Source organism: Centropristis striata, chromosome 4 (genome assembly GCF_030273125.1).
Source record: "Centropristis striata isolate RG_2023a ecotype Rhode Island chromosome 4, C.striata_1.0, whole genome shotgun sequence".
NCBI lineage: Eukaryota > Metazoa > Chordata > Actinopteri > Perciformes > Serranidae > Centropristis > Centropristis striata.
In genome coordinates this window covers 2,347,262-2,371,032 of record NC_081520.1, presented here as the reverse complement: position 1 = coordinate 2,371,032, position 23,771 = coordinate 2,347,262, and the positions used below count along the sequence as shown (strand labels likewise).

General features: G+C 38.2%; 1 protein-coding gene across 1 annotated transcript in view; it reads right to left on the bottom strand.

The window, feature by feature from the left end:
• Positions 1–23,771, bottom strand: part of LOC131969835 (thymus-specific serine protease) — a 34,529-nt gene that overhangs the window by 547 nt on the left and 10,211 nt on the right. Inside the window, exons 8-16 of the mRNA XM_059331058.1 lie at positions 23,581–23,697; positions 21,277–21,429; positions 20,497–20,638; positions 19,579–19,758; positions 18,452–18,606; positions 17,084–17,148; positions 13,290–13,389; positions 12,539–12,597; positions 599–758 (exon numbers count right to left, since the gene is read on the bottom strand). Coding sequence (XP_059187041.1) covers positions 599–758; positions 12,539–12,597; positions 13,290–13,389; positions 17,084–17,148; positions 18,452–18,606; positions 19,579–19,758; positions 20,497–20,638; positions 21,277–21,429; positions 23,581–23,697 — 1,131 coding nt within the window. The remainder of the gene's footprint in view (positions 1–598; positions 759–12,538; positions 12,598–13,289; positions 13,390–17,083; positions 17,149–18,451; positions 18,607–19,578; positions 19,759–20,496; positions 20,639–21,276; positions 21,430–23,580; positions 23,698–23,771) is intronic.

Genomic DNA, 23,771 nt, shown 5'->3' with positions numbered 1-23,771 from the left:
ATCCTTTCCTTGCAGCTCATCTCGGGATAACTCGGGAGATGAATCGTGCCAAGTCTCTTCAACACACATTAAAGTCTGGACAATCCTTTAAGGTGATAACATCCGGCTGTTTTAAATCCTTCACACACTAGAGTCTGCAGCAAGTGCAGGAGATATGTATTAAAAATGGCAACATGTTTATAAATATCTTGCGAATAAATAAATAAAAAGTAGGCTAAATAGTTGTTTTAACCTTCAGGAGAGTTCTTTTTAAGCATTTTGAATCAGGTTTCTGCTCATCCCGGGTCATAAATAAGTTTGAAGTGTGCTTGATGACAAGAAATTTACAGGCTGATAATAGCTTTCAAAGTGTTTTATTGTTTTTGTCAATCAATTGTCAGTCAGCCTTTTGACACAGCCCAAATGTCACCCTTTGGCCCTTTTTTCTTTTTTTGTTGATTGGCAAAACAATCGTGAGAAAGTTTAATTTTAACCAGAGAGAGAGAAAAGAAAGCCTTTTAAACTAAACTCCCAGTCTTGTGTTGTAAATGTCACCTCAGTAACATAATAATTATTCAAAACGCTCCTCTTCCCCCGGTCCCGCTGTGAGGAGGCCAACAGGCGGCTGCACTTCAATCAGCAGCGGCGTGGCGGGGAACATCGGGCCGGGGTAGGCGTCTCCGTGGGCGGCATGGAGTTTGACCGTGGGGCGGCCTGTGAGAGGGCCCCGCACCGTCCCTGCAGCCAGGGGGCTTTTAACTCCGCAGGGCGCTGGTTTCCTGCAGGGGTGATCACAGAGCTCAACCCCCTCCTACACTGAGCCCTAATACAGCCATGAAGCGGTGTCAATGGGCTGGAAAAGACCATCCAAGGCTTGTTTTCACTTTGTTAACAGGTTGAATGAAAAGGATTAACACTGCAGTGTGCAGCATCTGAAGAATTCATGTCACAGTCTTTTCTCTTCATGCAAAACCTTTACAATGATGCCTAAATGTTAGTTTGAGAGTGATTTATTGAGTGTTTTTCTTCAACTCGGGCCCATAAATCTCAAGTCTGTGCAACATTTATCTAACAGACTATTACCTAAACATGGAGATTCCACTCATTTGCACCACAAACACTAAAGGAGCTGTCATTTCTATCACATCTCCTTGTATCTGAGGGGCAACACCTACTCCTCTGCTCTGCATATGTTAATGACAGCCCATTTTAACACAACATATGTTGTTAAACCTGTGCTGAAAAAGGCAACACAACTGCAGCATGTTGTCCCAGAGAAGACGCACAGATGTCCTGTAACATCAAAATAGATCAAGATTTAATTAAATTGTTGCCATCAGGCATAGGTGCATAAAACAAGGTGGAGAGAGAGAAAGTCAAAGCATTTTAATTTTTACAATCAGTAGAATCACAAATGTCCAAAATACATGATGTAAATTATTTTCTTGTTGTATTTCAACTATAACATAATCAGGTTGATACTTCCGAACATAGTTTTGTACTGATGACATATTTCAGAAGTTCTGCATATGTCATATATGACAAAACATGACCAAATGTCTTATTTCACAACAGTTTTTGCTCATTTCCACAATAAATAACTGTGCAAATCCAGTTTGTTACAGAGGCAAAGACTTATAACTTAAATCCTTTTTCGATAAACTGATTCTAATAAGATCAGGAAAAAAGGACAAGAAAGGGAAAACTTTGATTTTGGAAGTAATATTATTTACACAAAGACAACCTTTTTATTATCTGCTTATCGGGTCAATATTACTTTAGGTATTAGCTACAGTACAGGCCAAAAGTTTGGACACGCCTTCTCATTCAATGCGTTTTTCTTTATTTTCATGACTATTTACATTGTAGATTCTCACTGAAGGCATCAAAACTATGAATGAACACATATGGAATTATGTACTTAACAAAAAAGTGTGAAATAACTGAAAACATGTCTTGTATTTTAGATTCCTCAAAGTAACCACCCTTTGCTTACTAGAATATAAGACATGTTTTCAGTTATTTCACACTTTTTTGTTAAGTACATAATTCCACATGTGTTCATTAATAGTTTTGATGAATCTACAATGTCAATAGTCATGAAAATAAAGGAAACGCATTGAATGAGAAGGTGTGTCCAAACTTTTGGCCTAGACTGTACATTTAGAATATTTTCACAGCTTTACCTTGCTGTCAAACATCCATTTACATCAGGGAAGTTGGCAGTTAGCATCGGGTAAAATTAATGTTTATGTCTATAGAGTCTGGTGGCTTTGAAGATGGCAAATGACTCAGTTCCCTGTTGTAAAGGGATGTTTGACAGCAAGGGTAAAATATTCTTAATGTGGCATAGGCGTGCTTTCATTAGGTACTTTTCCCTCTAGTGAGCTGCTATGGGTGTGGCTTGGGAGAGATGATCCACTCAAGATCTCCCCAACTTCACCGGTTAGCGGCTCAGAAAGTACCTGCCTCGGGTCCGTACTTTTTGAGCCACTACTAACTAGTTGATGCTGATTGGATACGGTTGAGGCGGCGACTTCGTGCATGTGTGATTAATTTGCAGGCTGGTGCAGACTGGACGCTGAGGGGTTAACATCTCCTGCTCTGACTGCAGCTGGGAGAGACTGCTGCGGGAGGACTGGGCCGCTTGTGAGTGCTTTGGGACGGTGCCTGCTACTCGTTAAGAAGAGTAGGAATGAGTCTCCAAAAGTCTCCAAGAACACCAGAAAAAGTCGCTAGATTTGTTGCTTTCTGCACAAAAGTACGATGGCGTATTAGGGCCAAGTATAATATATATATATATATATATATATATACACTACTGGTCAAAAGTTTTAGAACGCACCAACTTTTCCAGAATTTAATTGAAAATGATGCAGTTTAATGTCTCAGTGTACTCTGAAATGAATGCATATTTGCAACATTTAAAATTCTTTATCGTGCATGATAGTGTTTTGAAAGTAAAAAAAAAGATTCGAAATCACATTTTATGTTGGACTAAAGGACTAAAAAAAGACACAAAATGACCAAAAAAAGACACAAAATGACAAAAAAGACACCAAAAGACACAAAATGACTAAAAAAAGACACAAAATGACCAAAAAAGACACAAAATGACTTACAAAGACATGAAAAGAATTCAAAAGTGGACAAAATAGCCCAAGACTCCATAGAGTTAAGTTGTTAACCCACTTCTTGTTCCCTGAAAAAGGCCTACCGGTACTTGTATAATTCTGAAATGTACATTATTTTTCAGTTTTGGTTAAGCTTACCTTTTTTTATTTACCTCTGGCAGTTCACCACTTACCTTTGGACCCTTTCAAGCTGTTCATTTGACTTGAACTGCTTGAATTTCAATAAAAAACTGGAAAAATTGGTGTGTTCTAAAACTTTTGACCGGTAGTGTATATATATATATTTATATATATTTATACTTGGCCCTAAGGGAGGGGGTAGTATTTTGAGAAAAAGTTACAAATTTATGAGATTAATAGCGGCAAATCTAGGAGGAAAAATTTGCTAATTTATGAGATTAAAAGTGGCATATCTAGAAGAAAAAAAAGTTGCAGATTTATGAGAAAAAGAGTCGCTAGAGGGGTCTAAATAGTCACTAAATATAGAGACAAAGTCGCTGAGTTGGCAACACTGCCTGCCGTGTCTGTTTGCTGTCACATTGGAACTCATTGGTTAGCCGCTAGAACAGTACCTGTAACAGGCCGAGGGGAACACGCCTATACACTGATTTTTTTCCAGGTGGCTAAAACACATCTTGTTGCCTCCCCCATCCACAGCAGCACATTGCTTTGCTTCTAAGTCAGAACTACTGCCTGCTCCTAAAAACTGGAGGTGTGCAGCTGTTATCAACTGTAGTACGCTCACTATGGATAAGTACAGCTCCACTGTAAAACAAAACAAAATATCCCTTTTAACCGTATGATAAAGATACCCAACCTAATAATGATCCTGCATGTTTCCGTCAGCGAGCCTTCATTCATTCATACTCTGCTTGGTGTCCTGGTTACCTTGTGTTCATTTCCTTCTGTTGTGCAGCTCTCCTGTAATAAACAGGCTCCTTCCCTGCACCACTCAGCTGAATATCAGTCAGCCAGGTTCACTGTGGGACCATTCTGCATGTCAAGAGTGCTGCAGTTATTTGTCACTCCCTGTCAAGGCTCAAGTGCTCGCTCCTCTGCACCCACCGACCGAGGCCTATTGAGTTTGTGCACTCGGACTAGCATGCAGGCGCGTTCGCAGCAGCTCTGCGTGTTTGTGTTTGTGTGTCAGTGGCTTTGTGTGCTTACTTACTTGTTTGCTTGCGTGCTGCAGGGTCAGTGTCAAGGTGCTCCTATTCTAAGTCTGGCCTCTCTGCAGGCGATGCCCTGGGCTAGAAAACAGGAAACAACAAGCAGAGAGGGGGACCGCATGTGTGAGCGTGGATGTTGAAGTGTCCTTGTATCTCTGTGTGAGGTTAGAAATAGAATTGACCACTATGATGGTGATAGTTCAAAAGATGGCAGACTTTTAACTGCAAACATTGTCTTGGTGTCGTCCCTTGTGTCTGTGGGGCAACAGCTACTCCTCTGCTCTGCATGTGTTAATGACAGCCCTTTTTTTTTTTTTATAGACATGTATTTATTGAGTTTTAACAGTTTACAAAAATGACATTTTAATACATTTGACAAAGCATCAAAGTCAAACTATAAAGGAATCCACTCCCCCCAAAGGAAAAATAAATGCTTAAAGAAAAGAAATAACAGAACTAATAATAATAGTAATAGAAAATAAAAATAAAAAAGTGGGTAACGACATTACATATTCATACACAGCTAGCATCACATGGTTAAGATATCAACCATTAGGGACAACATCACCTTCAGGTTTCCAAAGTTTCCTCAATTTCACAGTTTTCCAAGAATGCAAGAAAGGGATTCCAAATCTCTTTAAATTTCTCAGATTTCTTTTTCAATGTATATGTTAACTTTTCAAGGACAAGACATGCTGATAGTTCTTTGAGCCAGCGACCAACAGAAGGGCTCTTGACATCTTTCCAACAGAGAGAAATCAAGCGTCTAGCTTGTATTAAGCATAAGTCGGTTAATTTCCTCTCTCTGTTGTTTAACAAACAATCCTTTGGATACAAATTAAGAATACAAAGTAAAGGACAGTCAGGTACTGGATTCTAGGTCATCTGAGAAATGCATTTTATAACTTCATTCCAGAACTTCCGTATCTCAGGACAATCCCACAGACAATGTAAATGACAGCCCATTTTAACACAACATATTTTTTCTTAAACAACTGCAGCATGTTGTCCTAGAGAAGACGCACAGATGTCCTGTAATATCAAAATAGATGAAGATTTAATTAAAATGTTGCCACCAGAGGAAGGTGCATAAAACAAGGTGGAGAGAGAGTCAAATCATTTCAGTAGAATCAGAAATGTCCAAAATAAATCATTTAAATTATTTTCTTGTTTTATTTCAACTTTAACATAATCAGTTTGATACTTCCGAACATAGTTTTGTACTGATGACATACAGTCATGGAAAAAAAATATTAGACCACCATTTTCCATGGTTTTCTTGATAATGATTTTGGTTATTATCAAGAAAACCATGGAAAATGTCTAGATATCAGCTCTTGAATTAAACTCAAAGTCATTATATATGTCCAAACAAATGTACCTTTAGTTGTACCAGGCATTAAAATGAACAACAAATGAAGAAAACAAGGGTGGTCTAATATTTTTCTCCATGACTGCATTTCAGAAGTCCTTGACAGAAAGTTTGCATCACTTTTGTTCTGGGGGCCTAAAAAAACAAAAAATGTAAAATATGGTCAAATAAACAGGAGTTGTGTGTCAAAACATGACATAATTTCTTAGTCAAAGAATTATAACTTTATATATATATATATATACTTTATAATACTTTTTGATATACTGATTCTAATGAGGTAAACATGATGCTATTTGTGCAAACAGAAATATGACATCACCAGCTGTTGATCCGGCGAAAAACAAGCATCTTCACCTTCGTCAAAAAAAGTCTAGTTCACGAGAGAGAGAGAGAGAGAGAGAGAGAGAGAGAGAGAGAGAGAGAGAGAGAGAGAGAGAGAGAGGGAGAGAGAGAGAGAGAGAGAGAGAGAGGGAGGTAGAAAAGCCACCCAGCCTTGTTGACTTCAGTGACTCCGCCATTAAGAAAATATGGCTGCCGTGACCTCTGGCACAACCACACACACAACATCAGAGAGCGGTGACCCTCCAGCAGAGCCAGTGATGGAGGGAGTTAAAGGGAAAGAGAGGATGAGGGAAGGAAACAGAGAGGGGTAAACATGAGGCTAGTCGAGGGGGTGCAGAGTGCATTTTTATGAGCCTGAGCCTCTCCAGTTTCTGGGTCGTCTGGCCGCATAGACATAAATTTTCGCCCCCGCCTTCCCTCCTTCCCTCCCTCCTTCCCTCCCTCCTTCCCTCCCTCCTTCCCTCCTTCCCTCCCTCCCTCCTTTCCTCCATCTCTCCTGCTCTCTTCTGGCTCGCTCGCCAAGCCAACCCACCTTATCTGCTCCTGCAGCCTGTTTGCAAACTTTTTCCTCCAGTTTCTCTCCCGGGTCATCCCTCTTCCTTTCTACCTGCACTGTAAAAAATAATCTGTTAAATTTACGGTAAATTACCGGCAGCTGTGGTTGCCAGAACTTCACCGTAAAAAAATACAGTGAGGGGGTTTTCTACTATAAATTTAAATATCAGCAAAAACTAATTTAGACTGAATATTCTCGTTATTTTTAAAGTAATTGTGTCATTCATTCACACATCATGGCAAATCTCCATTAACTTGACATGAAAATGTTATATTTTTACAGCAAAACTGTGCGTTTCCTACAGTTCATGACAGTAAAAGTAAAAATTGTGCTATTCCTTGATTTACGGTACACTGTAAAAAAGAATCTGTTTAATTTACGGTAAAATACCGGCAGCTGTGGTTGCCAGAATTTCACCGTAAAAATGACAGTGAGTGGGTTTTCTACTGTACATTTTTATGTAAATATCAGCAAAAACTGTAATTTAGACTGAGTAGTCCCTTAATTTAAAGGTAATTGTGTCCTTGAGACAAGATGCTATTTCTCCATTCATTTAACATGATTTTTAAAAATATTTTTACAGTAAAACTGTGTGTTTTTCAAAAGTTTTGTTTTATTCTGTGATTTACAGTAATTAAAAGTGTCTATTATGGTGATATGCAATTTTTTATTTTAGGCCGTATTTCTCATGCAATTTGACAGCATTTTACTGTAATTTCTACAAACACTTTTTACAGTGTACGGTGATACACAATTTTTAATTTTACACCCCATTCCTGATGCAGTTTGACAGTGTTTTACTGTGATTTCTACAAACATTTTTTACAGTGTGGCCTTTCACCATCTCTCCATCCATTCCTGCCTTCATCTCTCCATCTCTTTTTTGTTTATAGTAAGCCAACACTGCTTTACTCCCTTCTGTTATTTTCTTCCTCTCCCTCCTCCTCCTCCTCCTCCTCCCCCCACCACCTCTTATAGATGGAGATTAACTGGGGAGCGCAGCGCCATCCGTCCTCCTGACTGTTTGTTGTTAAGGAGATGGATGGAGGCTCCCTCTGCCAGCCCCACGCAGCCGCAATTACACCAGCCGCCATGATGGATGGAGGGGAGGGAAAGGGGGGTGGTGGTGGGGGAGATACAGAGAGGGGCATCTATCACGCCCCTTAATCTACCTGTCACTGCTCGGGCTCGGGTGGAGGAGGAGGAGGAGGAGGAGGAGGAGGAGGAGGAGGGAGGAGGAGGAGAGCTGCTGGTCAAAGGTTTCATTCTTTTCTTTACTCTGAATTTGTTTCTTCGCTTTCTGGAGAACGAGGCCTGCAAGGACCAGACTCATTAAATGTCCTGATCACTGCAATTGATTTCCTGGAGCTTATTGGATTCTGTTGAAAATACTGTGTGTGTGTGTGTGTGTGTGTGTGTGTGTGTGTGTGTTCTTGTAATTCCTACATAGTGAGGACCACAACAAGTTTTGTACCAACAGAGTGAGGAAATGTTTGCAAAGTGAGGACATTTCGGCCGGTCCTCACTTCTTTAAAGGCTGTTTTTAGAAACTAAAGCATTTCAAAATATAAATACTGAACTAAAACTAGCAAACTCACTCTAAAAACTCATTAAAAATAACTGAATTTGAAAACAAAAATTCACACCAAAATTAAAACTAAAACTAATGAAAAATTCTAAACTATTAAAACCTTTCAAGGGAATTCACTGTTCCCATTGGGGCCCTCACAAAGACAGAAGTACAAGAATGTGTGTGTGTTTGTGTGTGTGTGTGTGTGTGTGTGTGTGTGTGTGTGTGTTCTTGTAATTCCTACATAGTGAGGACCACAACAAGTTTTGTACCAACAGAGTGAGGACATTTTTGCAAAGTGAGGACATTTCGGCCGGTCCTCACGTCTTTAAAGGCTTTTTTTAGATTTCAGACTTTGTTTTAAGGGTTAAAGGTTACATGATAATGATAATTAACTGAAACTGTATTGTGTGGTTACAAAACTAACTAAAATTATAGTGAAAATGTCCTTCGTTTTCGTCTTTGTCAACTTTTTTCATACATAATGAAGATGGATCAGACAAAGGAAATAAAGGCAAAATTTACTCTTTTACCTCTTTTAATCTCCCACCCAACAAATACCCCATTACAAAAAACTAAAACGAATAAAAAACTAAACTAAAACTAAAGCATTTAAAAATATAAATACTGAACTAAAACTAGCAAACTCACTCTAAAAACTCATTAAAAATAACTGAATTTGAAAACCAAAATTCACACCAAAATTAAAATTATATTAAAACTAATGAAAAATTCTAAACTATTAAAACCTTTCAAGGGAATTCACTGTTCCAATGAGGGTCCTCACAAAGACAGAAGTACAAGAATGTGTGTGTGTGTGTGTGTGTGTGTGTGTGTGTGTGTGTGTAGCCGCTAGCCAGAGAAACAATCTGATAAAAATGATTTTAATAGTTTCCTCTCAAGTGCTTGTGGATGTTTTCTCCTTTTGTAGTTCAAGCATGAAAAATAATGGTACATTTGTACAAGTGGATACTGAACTGAATGTTTGTCTTTGTCTTAGTTATAACTGACAAAATCACGTAATGAAAATACATTCCTGTGCACACGTGCATGGGCGGATTCAGAGACAATGTGGCCCTTGGCACAGAGGTGCAAAGGGCCCCACCGCCTCTCCTACAGAGCAGTTTGCCCTGTTTTTGTTTTTTTTCTGTGGTTTTGTGTCTCTTTGTAATTGTTTTGTGTCAATTTTCTTAATTTTGTTCATATCTGTGCTTGTTTTGCACTTTTTTGTAGTCATTTTGTGTCTCCTTGTAATCAATTTGAGTCTCTTCAAAGTTGCTTTCCCCTTTTTCATTGTTGTTGTGGGTCCTCTTGCATTTCTTTGCGGCTGTTTGTCTTTGTAAATGTTTCTGTCTCTTAACAACATGATCTCACAGAAATCCGTGGAATAGCCACGGATTCGCTCAAATTTCCGTGAAACTGACACGGATTTCGCTACAATGCAAGTTAATGACAGTCATATCCCGTGGCTATTCCAACATACAAAGTGATTATGTACATTCACTGAGTGAATATTTAGAAAATAAAACATATATTTCTCGCTAGAAATGTGATCAAAATCCATTTTTATGCAGAAACTAAGTCAAAATATTGATTTTTCACTAAAAATTAGAGAACTGTCCGCCATGTTTTTTGTTCTGACCGCCGGGACCTTGAAAGTCACGTGACTTGGAACAAACCAATAGCCACGGGATATGACTGTCATTAACTTGCATTGTAGCGAAATCCGTGTCAGTTTCACGGAAATTTGAGTGATTCCGTGGCTATTCCACGGATTTTGAGTTAAGCGAAATCCGTGGCTATTTCATGGATTTCTGTGAGACCAGGTTGCTCTTCAAATCATGTTTTTGAAGTTGCTTTATGTTTCTTTGTGATTATTTGGAGTCCCATTGTAGTTGCTTTATACTTTCTGTGATTGTTTTCACTCTGTTTCATTGTGTCTTTTTGCAGCTGTTTGCATGTCTTTGTAGTTGTTTTGGTTCCTTTTCTTATGGTTTGATGTGTCTCTAGAGTCATTTTGTGTCTCTTTGTAATTGTTTTGTGTCAATTTTCTTAATTTTAGTTTTTGTCTGTGCTTGTGGTGCAACTTTTTATGATCATTTTATGTCTCTCGGTTGTTGTTTTCAGTCTCTTTGAGGTTGTTTTGCCCAATTTCATTGTTGAAGTTCAATGTTTTTGAAGTTGCTTTATATTCTGAGTCATTGTGTCTCTTTGCAGCTGTTTGTTTGTCTTTGTAGTTGTTTTGGTTTCTTTCGTCATAGTTTTGTGTGTCTTTGTTCTCATTTTATTTTCTTTGTAGTCATCTTGTGTCTCTTTGGAGTTGTTTTTAGTCTTCATAGTTATTTTGTGAGTCTCTCTGAAGTTGTTTTACCCCTTTTCATTGTTGTTGTGAGTCCTCTTGCGTCTCTTTGCAGCTGTTTGCATGTTTTGGTCTCTTTATAGTGTTTTGTGTCCCTTTGTAGTCATTTTATGTTTCTTTGTGGTCATTTTGAGTCTCTTGGTCATTTGAGTCTTCTTCTTTTTTTCTCTTTGTGGTTATTTTGCCCCTTTTCCTTGTCATTGTGAGACCCCTTGTGTGTCTTTGCAGCTGTTTGTGTGTCTTTATAGTTGTTTTGGTTTCTTTTGTTATCGTTTTGTGTGTCTTTACAGTCATTTTATTGTCTTTGTAGTCATTTTGTGTCTCTTTGTAGTTATTTTCTGAGTCTCCTTGAGGTTGTTTTGTCCCTTTTCATTGTTATTGTGAGTCCCCTCTTTGCAGCTGTTTGCATGTTTTGGTCTCTTTATAGTGTTTGTGTCCCTTTGTCTAGGTCATTTTGAGTCTCTTTGTAGTCTTTTGGTCATTTGAGCAATTTTTCTATGTGGTTATTTTGCCCCCTTTCATTGTCATTGTGAGTCCCCTTGTGTCTCTTTGCAGCTGCTTACATGTCTTTGTAATCATTGTATTGTCTTTGTAGTCATTTTGTGTATCTTTGTAGTTGTTTTGAGTTATTTTGGGAGTCAATTTGAGGTTGTTTTACCCCTTTCTTGGGTCTCTTTGCAGCTGTTTGCATGTTTTGATCTCTTTATAGTGTTTTGTGTCCCTCTGTAGTCGTTTTTTGTTTCTTTGTGGTTATTTTGCCCCTTTTCATTGCCTTGTGTCTCTTTGCAGCTGTTTCCATGTCTCTGTAGTTGTTTCAGTCTCTTCATCATGTTCTTTTGAGTCTTTGTGTCTGTGTCTGTGTTTTTGTTTTTTTGTTTTTTAAATGTCATTATGTCTCTTTGCATCATAAATATCTTTGTAATTTTTGGTTTCTTTTGTTCTCATATTGTTTGTCTTTATTCTCATGTGATTTTCTGTGTGGTCATTTTAAGGCTCTTCCTGGTTGGTGTGTGTGTATGTGTGTGTGTGTGTGTGTGTGTTTGAGTGGTGCTCTGTAGGCCCCTGGCACTCCGGGCCCCTGGGCCTGTGTCTGCTAGGCCTGTTCAGTAACCCGTGCATGCTCATGGACATCAAGAAGTACTACACTGCAGTATCTGTTGCCTCTTGCTTGCTTTGCATGTAGACGAACCTGGTCTCACAGAAATCCGTGAAATAGCCACGGATTTCGCTTAACTCAAAATCCGTGGAATAGCCACGGAATCACTCAAATTTCCGTGAAACTGACACGGATTTCGCTACAATGCAAGTTAATGACAGTCATATCCCGTGGCTATTCCATGGATATTTGTTCCTATTGGTTTGTTCCAAGTCACGTGACTTTCAAGGTCCCAGCGGTCAGAACAAAAAACATGGCGGACAGTTCTCTCATTTTTAGTGAAAAATATTATATTATATTATATTATAATATAATATTTTGACTTAGTTTCTGCATAAAAATGGATTTTGATTACATTTCTAGCGAGAAATATATGTTTTATTTTCTAAATATTCACTCAGTGAATGTACATAATCACTTTGTATGTTAGAATAGCCACGGGATATGACTGTCATTAACTTGCATTGTAGCGAAATCCGTGTCAGTTTCACGGAAATTTGAGTGATTCCGTGGCTATTCCACGGATTCCTGTGAGACCATGTTGATGTAGACACATATTTTGCAGAGACCCCATTATGGCAGATACATGTATACACACAACCAAGCACCATATAAACATGCAAACAACTGTAGAGCACACACACACACACACACACACACACACACACACACACACACACACACACACACGATCCAACACTAAACTGTTTATCTATTGCCTCTGCACTCCGCCCCACACACTCTCCTCTGCAGCATCTCCAGCTCATCCTCGTACCTGTTGAAGGCTTCAAACATTAACCTATCGTCTGGTAAATCTGCATACATTACCTATAATGCCTCTCCATTTTTCCCACAAAGCTACAGAAATATTATGAAAAGTAATCTGCCGCTCTCCTACCCTCCACCCCTCCCTCCGCCTCCTCCTTGCATCCCCATCTCCCTCCTCCACCTCCTCATCTGTCCAGAGGAGTGAGAGATGGGATGGAGGGATTAATACTCTTCCGCCCAAGTCAACCCTGGGAATGATAGATGGACAAGATGCAGGAAGGGAGCGGAGGAGGAGAGGGAGATTAAAGGAGAGAAGTCTTGAGGGTTCATAAATCCAAAGTGGGAGACCTGGTCGGCATCACACACTAATAAGATCTGCAAGAAATCCATGATGAGGGAGGTAGAGAGAGGGATTGAGACAGAGGTGGAGGGAGAGATGGGAGCGGTGTAATAGCATTAGATGTAATCTAATCATGGCAATAAGATGTGAATAGATGAGTGTGAGCATGGTGATTATGCAGAAGAGGGATGGTGGTGTGCTGATGAAGCTTTGAGGCGCGAGGACAGGCCGTGTTATTGGACAACAGATCTGCGTTATAGTGCTCACTGGGGAACTTCCTGCTGAAAAATACTGCACTCATTATGATTTAGTCAAGCTAACTGCTTCACTGTGGGTTTCACATGGCTGCAAAAAGCCTAAATTTGATGCAAAATATGAATCAGAAGCAAAATAAAGGTGAATTATCCTGCATGTTTCAGCCATGAAACCTCATTGGAGTGTGTATATGCGTGTCATTAATATGTAAAGAATCAACTGTAAGTGCATTAAGTGCAGTTGTGCAGCTGTGACCTGCCTGGGATCAGATAAAGTGCTCCTTCACCTCCCTCCCGACCCCGCCACCTCCTTCCACAACCTCCCCTCCATCCACCCGGGCAACATTTTTCATGCCCCAGCTGTCGGAGGGCCGTGATTGGTTGGCTCTGCAGACAGATAGCCGATAGGCTCTGATTAATAGTTGAGGCCCAAGAACTTCCTCATTGATCAACAGGACAGGCTGCAGGAGGAGGAGGAGGAGGAGGAGGAGGAGGAGGAGGAGGAATGGAGAGAAAAAGCATGCCCTGTCGCTCTGCAAGTGCTGGCTGATAACCCTGATAGCAGCTATTGGAGTGTGTGTGAATGTGTGTGTGTGTGTCTATTTGTGGGTGCGCTTGTTTACAATTGTGAAGAGATGAGCGGATGTTCGGATCAGGGAGAAATGGAAGCACTGCGGTGAAAAAGTGCTTCAGGTTTATTCACTTTCTTTCCGTCTTTCAAGCTTTGTCTCGGTGCTGAGGTGTGTGATAGCATCCGGGAGAGTCATGAATAAGAAAGCACGAATGTTAGCAAACACAACACACACAGTGCCTATTTAGCTGGCAGCTAATGTCTCAGAGGCCTTTATGCACGTTATTGTCAGTGTGTGTGTGTGTGTGTGTGTGCGTGTGTGTGCGTGTGTGTGTCATCACTTGATGTCATCCACAAGAGACAAACTGTAGATGTCATAGTTGTTTGATCCAAATGTGCTTTTGCTGTATTTGTTTCCGATCTGCAGAGTATGTTTGTTTGTGTGTGTGTGTGTGCACTGTAAAACCAACTTGTTGTTTCAACTAAAACATTTGATTGTCCATGCTGCGAAATAATTTTATGTCAAGACAACGACGACAATGGAGTTAACTCAAATGAATCTTGCTATTTGACTCAGTATTTTAAGTTAAAATGACTTTTTGCACAAATCTTTGTTGTATTGAAAAGGAAAAATGAGTTATAATAATAAACAAGCAGCATTGGGTTTTACAGTGTGTGTGTGTTTGTGTGTGTGTGTGTGTGTGTGTGTGTGTGTGTTTGTGTGTGTGTTTGTGTGTGTGTGTGTGTGACATGAAATACAAGGCCGATATCTGGATGTCATCATTTATCCACAAGAGACAAACTGTAGATGTCATAGTTGTTTGATCCAAATGTGCTTTTGCTGTATTTGTTTCCGATCTGCAGAGTATGTTTGTTTGTGTGTGTGTGTGTGTGTGTGTGTGTGTGTTACAGTATCTAAGATCTGTGTGTGTGTGTTTGTGTGTGTCCCCTCCTGCTGCTCTGTCCAGCCCCTAGTTGATTGATGATCTCCACTCCCACGGGGTCAGCGGGGTCGTGACCTCCCACTTTTGACCCCCTACTGAGAGGGTCACACACACACACACACACACACACACACACACACACACACACAGCAGCAGCCCTGAGCAAACAGATGGCCTTGGGACAACTGGTGCTTCTTCACTTTTCTCACATAAACACAACAACACAACTGTATCACATCACACATGACATCACATTCAGTTTCCTGGCAACACGTCAAGAAATGTCCTCCATAAAAAGTGTAACGTTTATTTTATTAAAAACTACAGAGAATGAGGCTCAAAAAATGAATTTGAAACACATGCAGCAATATCGCGCCCTAGTGGTAATACAGGGTTATGGCAACTGAAGAATAAAAACAAACCAAAAGCTATTTTATGCGAATTTGGTGTAACAATTAGTTGTAAAATCCTCCATGAATGTAAAATCTGAGATAACAAAGATATCAAGGGGAAAAGGAGCATAAAGGAAACTCGGCGTCCACAAATTTCAGAAAGCTTACACACTCAGGGAGGAAGACATCAAAAATAAACTTTTACCTTAGAAGTTTGAATGATTTTTTAATTTGAATTTAATTTCTGTATAGTAATTTACTTGAAAAAATAAAATAATGAAAAAATAACTCATCAAATTCCAGGCCTGTATTTTCTTTTTTTTATTATTATTATTATTATTATTATTATTTTGTGTGTGTGTGTGTGTGTGTGTGTGTGTGTGTGTGTGTGTGTGTGTGTGTGTGTGTGTATGTCTGTGTGTGTTTGAATGATTTTAAAAAATTACTATTATTTTACATATATAAGTATTTAATGATCTAGAATCTAATTGACTGTAGAAAAGTTTAGGGAAACAATTAAGTATGAAATAATTAAGTATTTAATTTAATTTTATATATATATATATATATATATATATATCATTTTTAATTTTTATATTTTTTTATTATATATATTTAATTTGTGTAAAGTAATTTACTCTAAAAAAATTAAATCATGAAAAATATATTCTTAAAATTCCAGGCCTGTATTTTCTTTTCTATTTTTTTTGTCTTTTTTTGTGTGTGGCCTTTTCCAGCCTTATTAGATAGTGGCAGGGATACAGAGTAAATGGGGGGCGGGCTCTGAGCCGGATTCAGTCTGGTCCCACTGGGCTGCAAGGACTAAGCCTTAGCGGTATGCATTCTACGCAGAACTTTCTATATCTTTGCATACAAAAGACACCAAAAGAAGAACAAATTCCTGAAATGACAGGATGAAATAATACCAAAGAGAAGAACATTCCCCAGCTGTCCCCTTCTGACTGTTCAGTAAAAAAGACCAAAAAAGGATACCTGGGTAGGCTTTCAGTGAAAAAATGCAACCAGCTGTGCTAGGAATGATTATTATTTCATTCCATTGTAAATATCCTGCTAAGATTTTTTATATATATCTCAAAATGGTTCCTTTAGAAATTTGATATCATTCTGTAAGAACTCTAATATTACCTTTAAAACCCCTTTTCATTCTGCCCCTTTTATAGAGAATGTGAATACTTGTTATGCAGAATGACCCCACTCAGATTGTTAAATATATTCTCAATATATGATTTGATGATTATTATTGATGCATTTATAAAAACAGCATTTTATTTTCTCAAGGTAGGGCTCATTTTAACTGTATTTAATATACTTTTATGAGGTCTAATTTAGAAAATGTCACTTTAAACTTTAAACCGATCATGTTTTTCATGAAATCCCGATCTGAAAAGTAACTAAAGCTGCTGGCTAAATGTAGGGGAGTAAAAAGTACAACATTTGCCTCTAAATGTAGTGGAGTATAAGTAAAAAGTTACATAAAATGGAAATACTCAAGTAAAGTACAAGCACCTCAAAATTTTACGTAAGTACAGTACTTCAGTAAATGTACTTAGTTACATTCCACCACTGTTTATGCGTTTTTCAGCGATTCGATGACAAGCACTTTTGTTCTATACACTGTTGAAAAAACCCCTTTAATGTCATTATACCTACAAAAGCTATATATTACCTGAATGCTCTCTGTTTGTAGTTTGTGGTTGTAAAGTTTCATGAGGCTGTGATTATCCTAGAGGTCACTGCAGCTCATTTTATACACTGAGGTTGAGACTCAAGAAATGCCCTCACTGCAATGAACTGGCTATGATGGGCACTAACATCATCACACATGAATAAAATTGGGCCCATTGCATCCGCAAAAGACTCTGGACGCTTTCCAGTGATTCCCAATTCATGTATTTCACAGGCTGTTTAGTGACTCTGGTATACAGAAATATTGAGATGCAATAGGCGAAAAATAATGCATTAAATATGTAGTTTTTGCCTTAAAAACAAGAGAAACACCAGTAAAACACACTTAAAATATCATACAAACACATGCAGAAAAGGAGGGGCTTAGATAGGAAATTGATGATGATGATGGAGATGATGAAGCAGAGCAACTTATTAACTGCTTCTATCTGTTTTGAGGTGATCAGGTGATGATGTCATGTGATCACATCCTGTTCTCAGTCTTCTCCTGGACGCCCGTCTTCAGCCACCTGGACACATGTTCCTCAATCTCCTGAGAGGAGGACGGAAGAATTTAAAGTGACTTTATCATCATGTTTTTTTAATGCAGATTACACAATTACATATGACTGGAGCATACATACATACATACATAGATATATACACTACTGGTCAAAAGTTTTAGAACACACCAACTTTTCCAGAATTTAATTGAAAATGATGCAGTTTAATGTCTCAGTGTACTCTGAAATTAATGCACATTTGCAACATTTAAAATTCTTTATTAAGCATGATAGTGTTTTGAAAGTAAAAAAAAGATTCAAAATCACATTTTATGTTGGACTAAAGCAGGGATTCCCAAAGCGTGGTGCATGGACCCCTGGGGGTGCGCAAGATGAAAAATGTAATGGCGGTCTGATAATTACACAATTCAATTTTTCCCCCCACACACAATAAAGACATGTAAATAAAGCATTTACTTTATAAAATGTTAAATCAAAAACTGTAATATTAATTGATAAATGGTCATTTAAACTTTCTGCAATTTTTGTTTAATGCGGCTAAAAATATTAACATTATTAACATATTACATTTTCCCCAACTTATGAGCTTTCTGCCTCTGATCCTGAGCCTGTCATCATCCTCTTTGCTCTTAAAAGTGAAAGTTTGCGGATACTTTTGTTGCATTTTATTGAAACTGCTACTGTGTTTCAGATTAATTCAAATGCGAGAGCGCATTGTTGTGATAGTGATTATTTTATTACATGTGTGTTCTGATCATTAGAGCATGATTAAACACGCCGCCTTTTAATATGGTTATAAAAAAGCTTATTGCACTTTGTTTTCTTTTAATGGTGTGGGGGATTGGGGGTGCATCAACCCGGCTGGGACATAGAAGGGGGTGCACGGCTAAAAAAGTTTGGGAACCGCGGGACTAAAGGAGTAAAAAAAGACACAAAATGACCAAAAAAAGACACAAAATGACAAAAAAGACACCAAAAGACACAAAATTACTAAAAAAAGACACAAAATGACAAAAAAAGTCACAAAATTATTTACAAAGACATGAAAATATTTCAAAAATGGACAAAATAGCCCAAGACTCCATAGAGTTAAGTTGTTAACCCATTTCTTGTTCCCTGAAAAAGGCCTACTTGTATAATTCTGAAATGTACATTATTTTCCAGTTTTGGTTAAGCTTACCTTTTTTTATTTACCTCTGGCAGTTCACCACTTACCTTTGTACCCTTTCAAGCTGTTCATTTGACTTGAACTGCTTGAATTTCAATAAAAAACTGGAAAAATTGGGGTGTTCTAAAACTTTTGACCAGTAGTGTATATATATACATATATACCTCTCTGGCTTTCTTCAGCGAGCAGCGGTCTGTGACTCTTCTCCTCATCATGTCAGCACAGTGAGCAGTGTCCTTAATGAAAACGACCCGGGCATCTTCTCCGTCCTCCGTCCCGTCCTGAACCACCGACAGCTCCTTCCATGGGTCAACTCCACCTGATATAGATTATTATATGAGTCAATAAAACCCTGAACCACTGTTTGACCTTTCCTTCACCTCATTGTCTTTTATTGCCTCTAGTTAATCGTCTCACTGTTGACATACATCATAGTAAATCATAAAGGTTCGTAGTTTGGAAGCCCAAGAGTAAACACACTCCAGAGGGAAACGTCTGGTCTCAATGCAGCTTTTTATTATGTTATGTTAAGTTCTGCAGCATTGGACTCAGACTGACACATCTCTCGCAGGATCCCAGTCAGAATGAGCGATTTCTGTAATAATTCACATACTCATCTTCTACAGAAGTTGGACTTATACACAAACCGAATCCTATTGGCCAGTTACCTATGACATAGTGGCTCACTAGAGGGAAAAGTATCTAATGGAAACACGGCTATACTGGGAAAATGCGCTGCCTCATGAAACTTCTTTGTATATTATGTCCTCCAAATTTCACGAAAAAGTCACGGTATAATATGTTGTCCATATTTTTAAAAAAGTCAGAGTTAAGTGTGTCATCCAAATTTCATTAACCCTCCTGTGATGTTGTGGGTCAAATTGACCCATTTCAAAGTAGTTAAAAGAATTTTTCATAAAAAAGAAAACATTTAAAAATGAAAAATAAAATCCTAAGAAAATCAATGTCGTATATTTTATATGTAGGTCTTTCCAATGTACATTAAAAAAAAGTTTTAACATGCATTTTTTATAAGAAACAAGTGAATTATCCTCATTGAACCTCATTGATCTGTGAGAGGTAAAGAACTAATGAAGTTATGAATGTAATATAAACAATGTTTATTAGGATCTTTTAGTTTCTTACAGTTTTGGATAATTAAACACGCACTGGGTTATTGCTTTTCCTGAAAAAACTAACATAACAAGAGGGTTAAAAAGTCACGTTTTGTTTGACCTTTTTTCACCTCAGTGTCATTTGTTGTTGTTGTGTTTCCAGCTGGTTGTCTCACCGTTGACATACAGAACCCTGTGTGTCTCTGGGTCGTCTCCTCCGTAGTAAGAGTTGGTGAAGGCGACGCGTCCAGGCAGAGAATGCTGGGAAATGCCAAACAGCATGAGACAGAGTTCAGTGTGGATCTGCAGGGTCACCCTCCCAGAGAAAGGACAAGAGGTGTCCTCACAAGTCTGGTCTACACACACACAAAGAAAGAAAGGCTATCAGGACATAAGAAGAATGATGGTTGGTTATCTCTGTATGTGTGTGTGCGTTTCTCAATGAATATTTGTCACATGATGTATCGATAATGATAATTATATCATATTTGGAAGATATAAAACAATCTGAGTGGGTCCATTCTGCATAACGAGTACTTTTACTTTTGATACTTTAAGTACATTTTGATGCTCATACTTTTGTACTTTTACTACAGTAAGTTTTAAATGCAGTACTTTTAGTTGTAGTGGAGTAATTTCACAATGTGGTATTAGTACTTCAATATGTGGAGAAAACTTTTTACATAATTTATATCTGTCTCTTTTTGTAATTTTGTGTCTTTTTGGTCATTTTTAGTAATTTTGTGTCCTTTTTTTGGTAATTTTGTGTCTTTTTTTTGGCAATCTTTGGTAATATTGTGTTCTATTTTGGTAATTTTGTGTCCTTTTTGGTAATTTTGTGTCCTTTTTTTGGTAATCTTTGGCAATTTTGTGTCCCATTTTGGTAATATTGTGTCCTTTTTTGTAATTGTGTCTTTTTTCATAATTTTCATACTTTTACTGCAACCGCTGCATACCAACATGTAGAGCAGCTTTAATATAATTTCTCAGCTGTCTTTGGGACTCATAGTGCCCTGTGTGTGTGTGTGTGCGTGTGTGTGTGTGTGTGTGTGTGTGTGTGTGTGTGTGTGTGTGTGTGTGTGTGTGTGTAGTACAGAAGCCAAACTCAGTGCAGGTCTGGTAGGTCCACTGTCTCTCTGCTCTCCTGCCTGAGTGCAGGGACGTGTCCATCAGATCCTTCACTGTTTTCTCATGGGAGATGTCCAAACATGGTTCCTCACTGGTGGAATGGTAGATCTAAACAAACAAGAACACACACACACACACACACACACACACACACACACACACACACACACACACACACACAAAGATGCAAAACACCTGGCTGCACCTGCATGATTTTACTGGCAAAAGTAATCCTAAAAGTTGGCATATTTTCTTTTTAACAGTGGTGGAAAGCAACTAAGTACATTTATTTAAGTACACTTTTGAGGTACTTGTACTTTACTTGAGTATTTCTATTTTTTGTAACTTTAACTTTTTATTTATTTACTTTATTAAAAATGTTATGACTTTTTCATGAAAAATGTTGACATGGACATATTCTAAAAATTCTAAAATTCTTGATTTTTTTATTTGTTGGATGTATTATACTATTACTATGATCAACAAGCTTTTTAAAACATTTTTAGTAATTTTTGTTCCAACAACAGAATGACCATATTTTGGTTCCATAGAGCTGCAGGACTAATATAGTGCAGTGAAATAAAAGGCAACAGTGAGTAAATGAAAAGACAAACACCCTGAAACAGCCTGGGGTTGAGAGGGTAAACTCTGGGTGGCTTCATTAAAAATGGCTCAACAGTGACACCTAGTGGCTATACTGTGCATGACAAGAGGAGACTTTCTTGTTAAAAAGTGTGTTTGTGTACCTGAGAGAGTTTAACCAGGCGGTTATAAGCCTCCGTCTCCTCGCTCTTATTGGTCATCAGACCACAGAGATCATTAATGGACATGAGCACTCCTTCTTCATTGTACTGCACCGATCCCATGAAGATGTCGGCCAGGTTTTGCATCAGCTCAATCTGAAGTATACATAATAAAATAGTTATTTTGTACTCTGAGAGTTTGTTCTGCATCAGGATAAAGCAATCACAATAAAATATGATTTAAAGAGAATTAACCCTTTGATGCACAGCATGGGTCTAAAATGACCCGACAGAGTTTTTATGTTCTATATCTTTGCAATAAATTATTTCCATCATTCAGTATTCCAGGTTTTCCTCAATTAGTTTGTTTTTTGATCATCATACATCCTAATTTTGTGTTTTCCTTTATTCATTTTTTAATAAAAATCCATTTTTGTGTCACTGCTCCTCTAATGCATGAACATGGGTGAAAAATGACCCATATCCATTTTTTTTTAGCTAAGTAGCTTGCTAAGCTAAATACTTAGCTCACTTCTTGGCTAAGTATTAGCTAAGTAGCTTGCTAAGCTAACTACTTAGCTAACTTCTTGGCTAAGTAGTTAGCTTAGCAAGCTAGTTAGCCAAGTAGTTAGCTAAGTAATAATACAAAAACTGTTTTTCTTCATAAAGTATGAGAGGCAAAATGGAAATAATGATAAGTTTTTGTCAAAAAAAAGATATTTAGAGAATACTTGGAATATTCAATCATAAAATAACTTGATTTTTGACCCATGTTGTGCTTTAGAAGGGGGATCAATATGTTGTGCATCAAAGGGTTAAGAATACAATCTCATGACTTTTATACACAACTGTTAATACATTTGCAAATACTGTCTTCTATAATACGGATGTCATATTTTTCATTTATATTTAAATTTGAGCCACATACTGTTACTTTTACTTGTTTGACTTTCTGCTTGATAAATATTTAATGGGCATTTGAGGGACTTTAAGATACAAGATTCTCATTGCAATCGGCCTATATAAAAAAAGTCATGTTGTGCACATCATAATAAAGAACTTGAAGCTTGAATATTTAGTGGTTGGCCTTCATGGAGTCTTCAAATAGTTAAAAATAAAATTAAAAAAAATAGTAAAAAAATGAAGAGTTGTATATTTTTAGGTGGACACGTATTTTTCCAAATTTGGATATATCATAATATGACGTTTTTTTGTTATTTCTGAAAAAGCCCCCCTACTACATGTATCAACAGACTATTATAAGACCATTTTGAGAGTATTGGGGCATTTAAATTTTTTATGACTTTTCTATGAAAAATTTTGACATGCTATATAGTCTGACTTTTTTCAAATTTCAATTTTTGGACATCTCAAAATATGGTGTTTTTTGTAATTTCTGGAAAAGCCACCTGACTACATGTATCAACAGACTATAATAAGACCACTTTGAAGAGTATCGAGACATTTTAAAAAATTGTATGACTCTTTTGTGCAGCTTTGGCTCAGTTGGTAGAGTTGGTTAGCCCCCAACCGAAGGGTTGGTGGTTCGATCCCTGACCGTCGCAGCCTACATGTCGAAGTATCCTTGAGCAAGATACTGAACCCCAAATTGCTCCCGATGCTGCGTTCATCGGTGTGTGAATGAATTCCCAATGGTGGCAGGTGGCACCGTTTAGGGTAGCCTCTGCCACCAGTATGAATGTGTGCGAAAGGGTGAATGAGCGCAGTCTGTAGTGTAAAGAGCTTTGAGTGGTCGCAAAGCGACTAGAAAAGCGCTATATAAGTGCAGGTCCATTTACCATTTTGTCCAAATTTTGAAATTTGGACATCTCAAAATATGGTGTTTTTCTATTATTTCTGGAAAAGCCCCCCTACTACATGTAGCAGCTGGGGGGCTGCCGTGGATCAGTTGGTAGAGCTGTCACACACTGATCGGAAGGTTGGTGGTTCGATCCCTAACCATGGCAGCCGACATGTCGAAGTACTGAACCCCACATGGCTCCCGATGCTGCGTTCATCCTTTAAAGTCATGTGACTTGGAACACCAATAGCCACGGGATATGACTGTCATTAACTTGCATTGTAGCGAAATCCGTGTCAGTTTCACGGAAATTTGAGTGATTCCGTGGCTATTCCACGGATTTTGAGTTAAGCGAATCCGTGGCTATTTCACAGATTCCTGTGAGACCAGGTTCATTTAAACAGAACAAAATTGCCCAAACAAAATACCACAGAAGACTCTTTGTTCTACTCTGTTCGGCCACACAACTTCCCCTAAAAGCATTTCATAAAAACCAAAGCTGTCACCTGATCATCAGCATCTTTGGGGATCTGACAGCAGCCAAAATCCTCGGCCACCTGGCTGCCGTTCCTGCTCATCAGTGCTTCCACAGCAGCAAAGGCTTCCTGCACAGCCGCCAGACACTGCAGGGAGACAATGAGGGAGAATATAAAAGGTGAAAGACGTAAATGCGTTATGTGCCACACAATATAGAGAC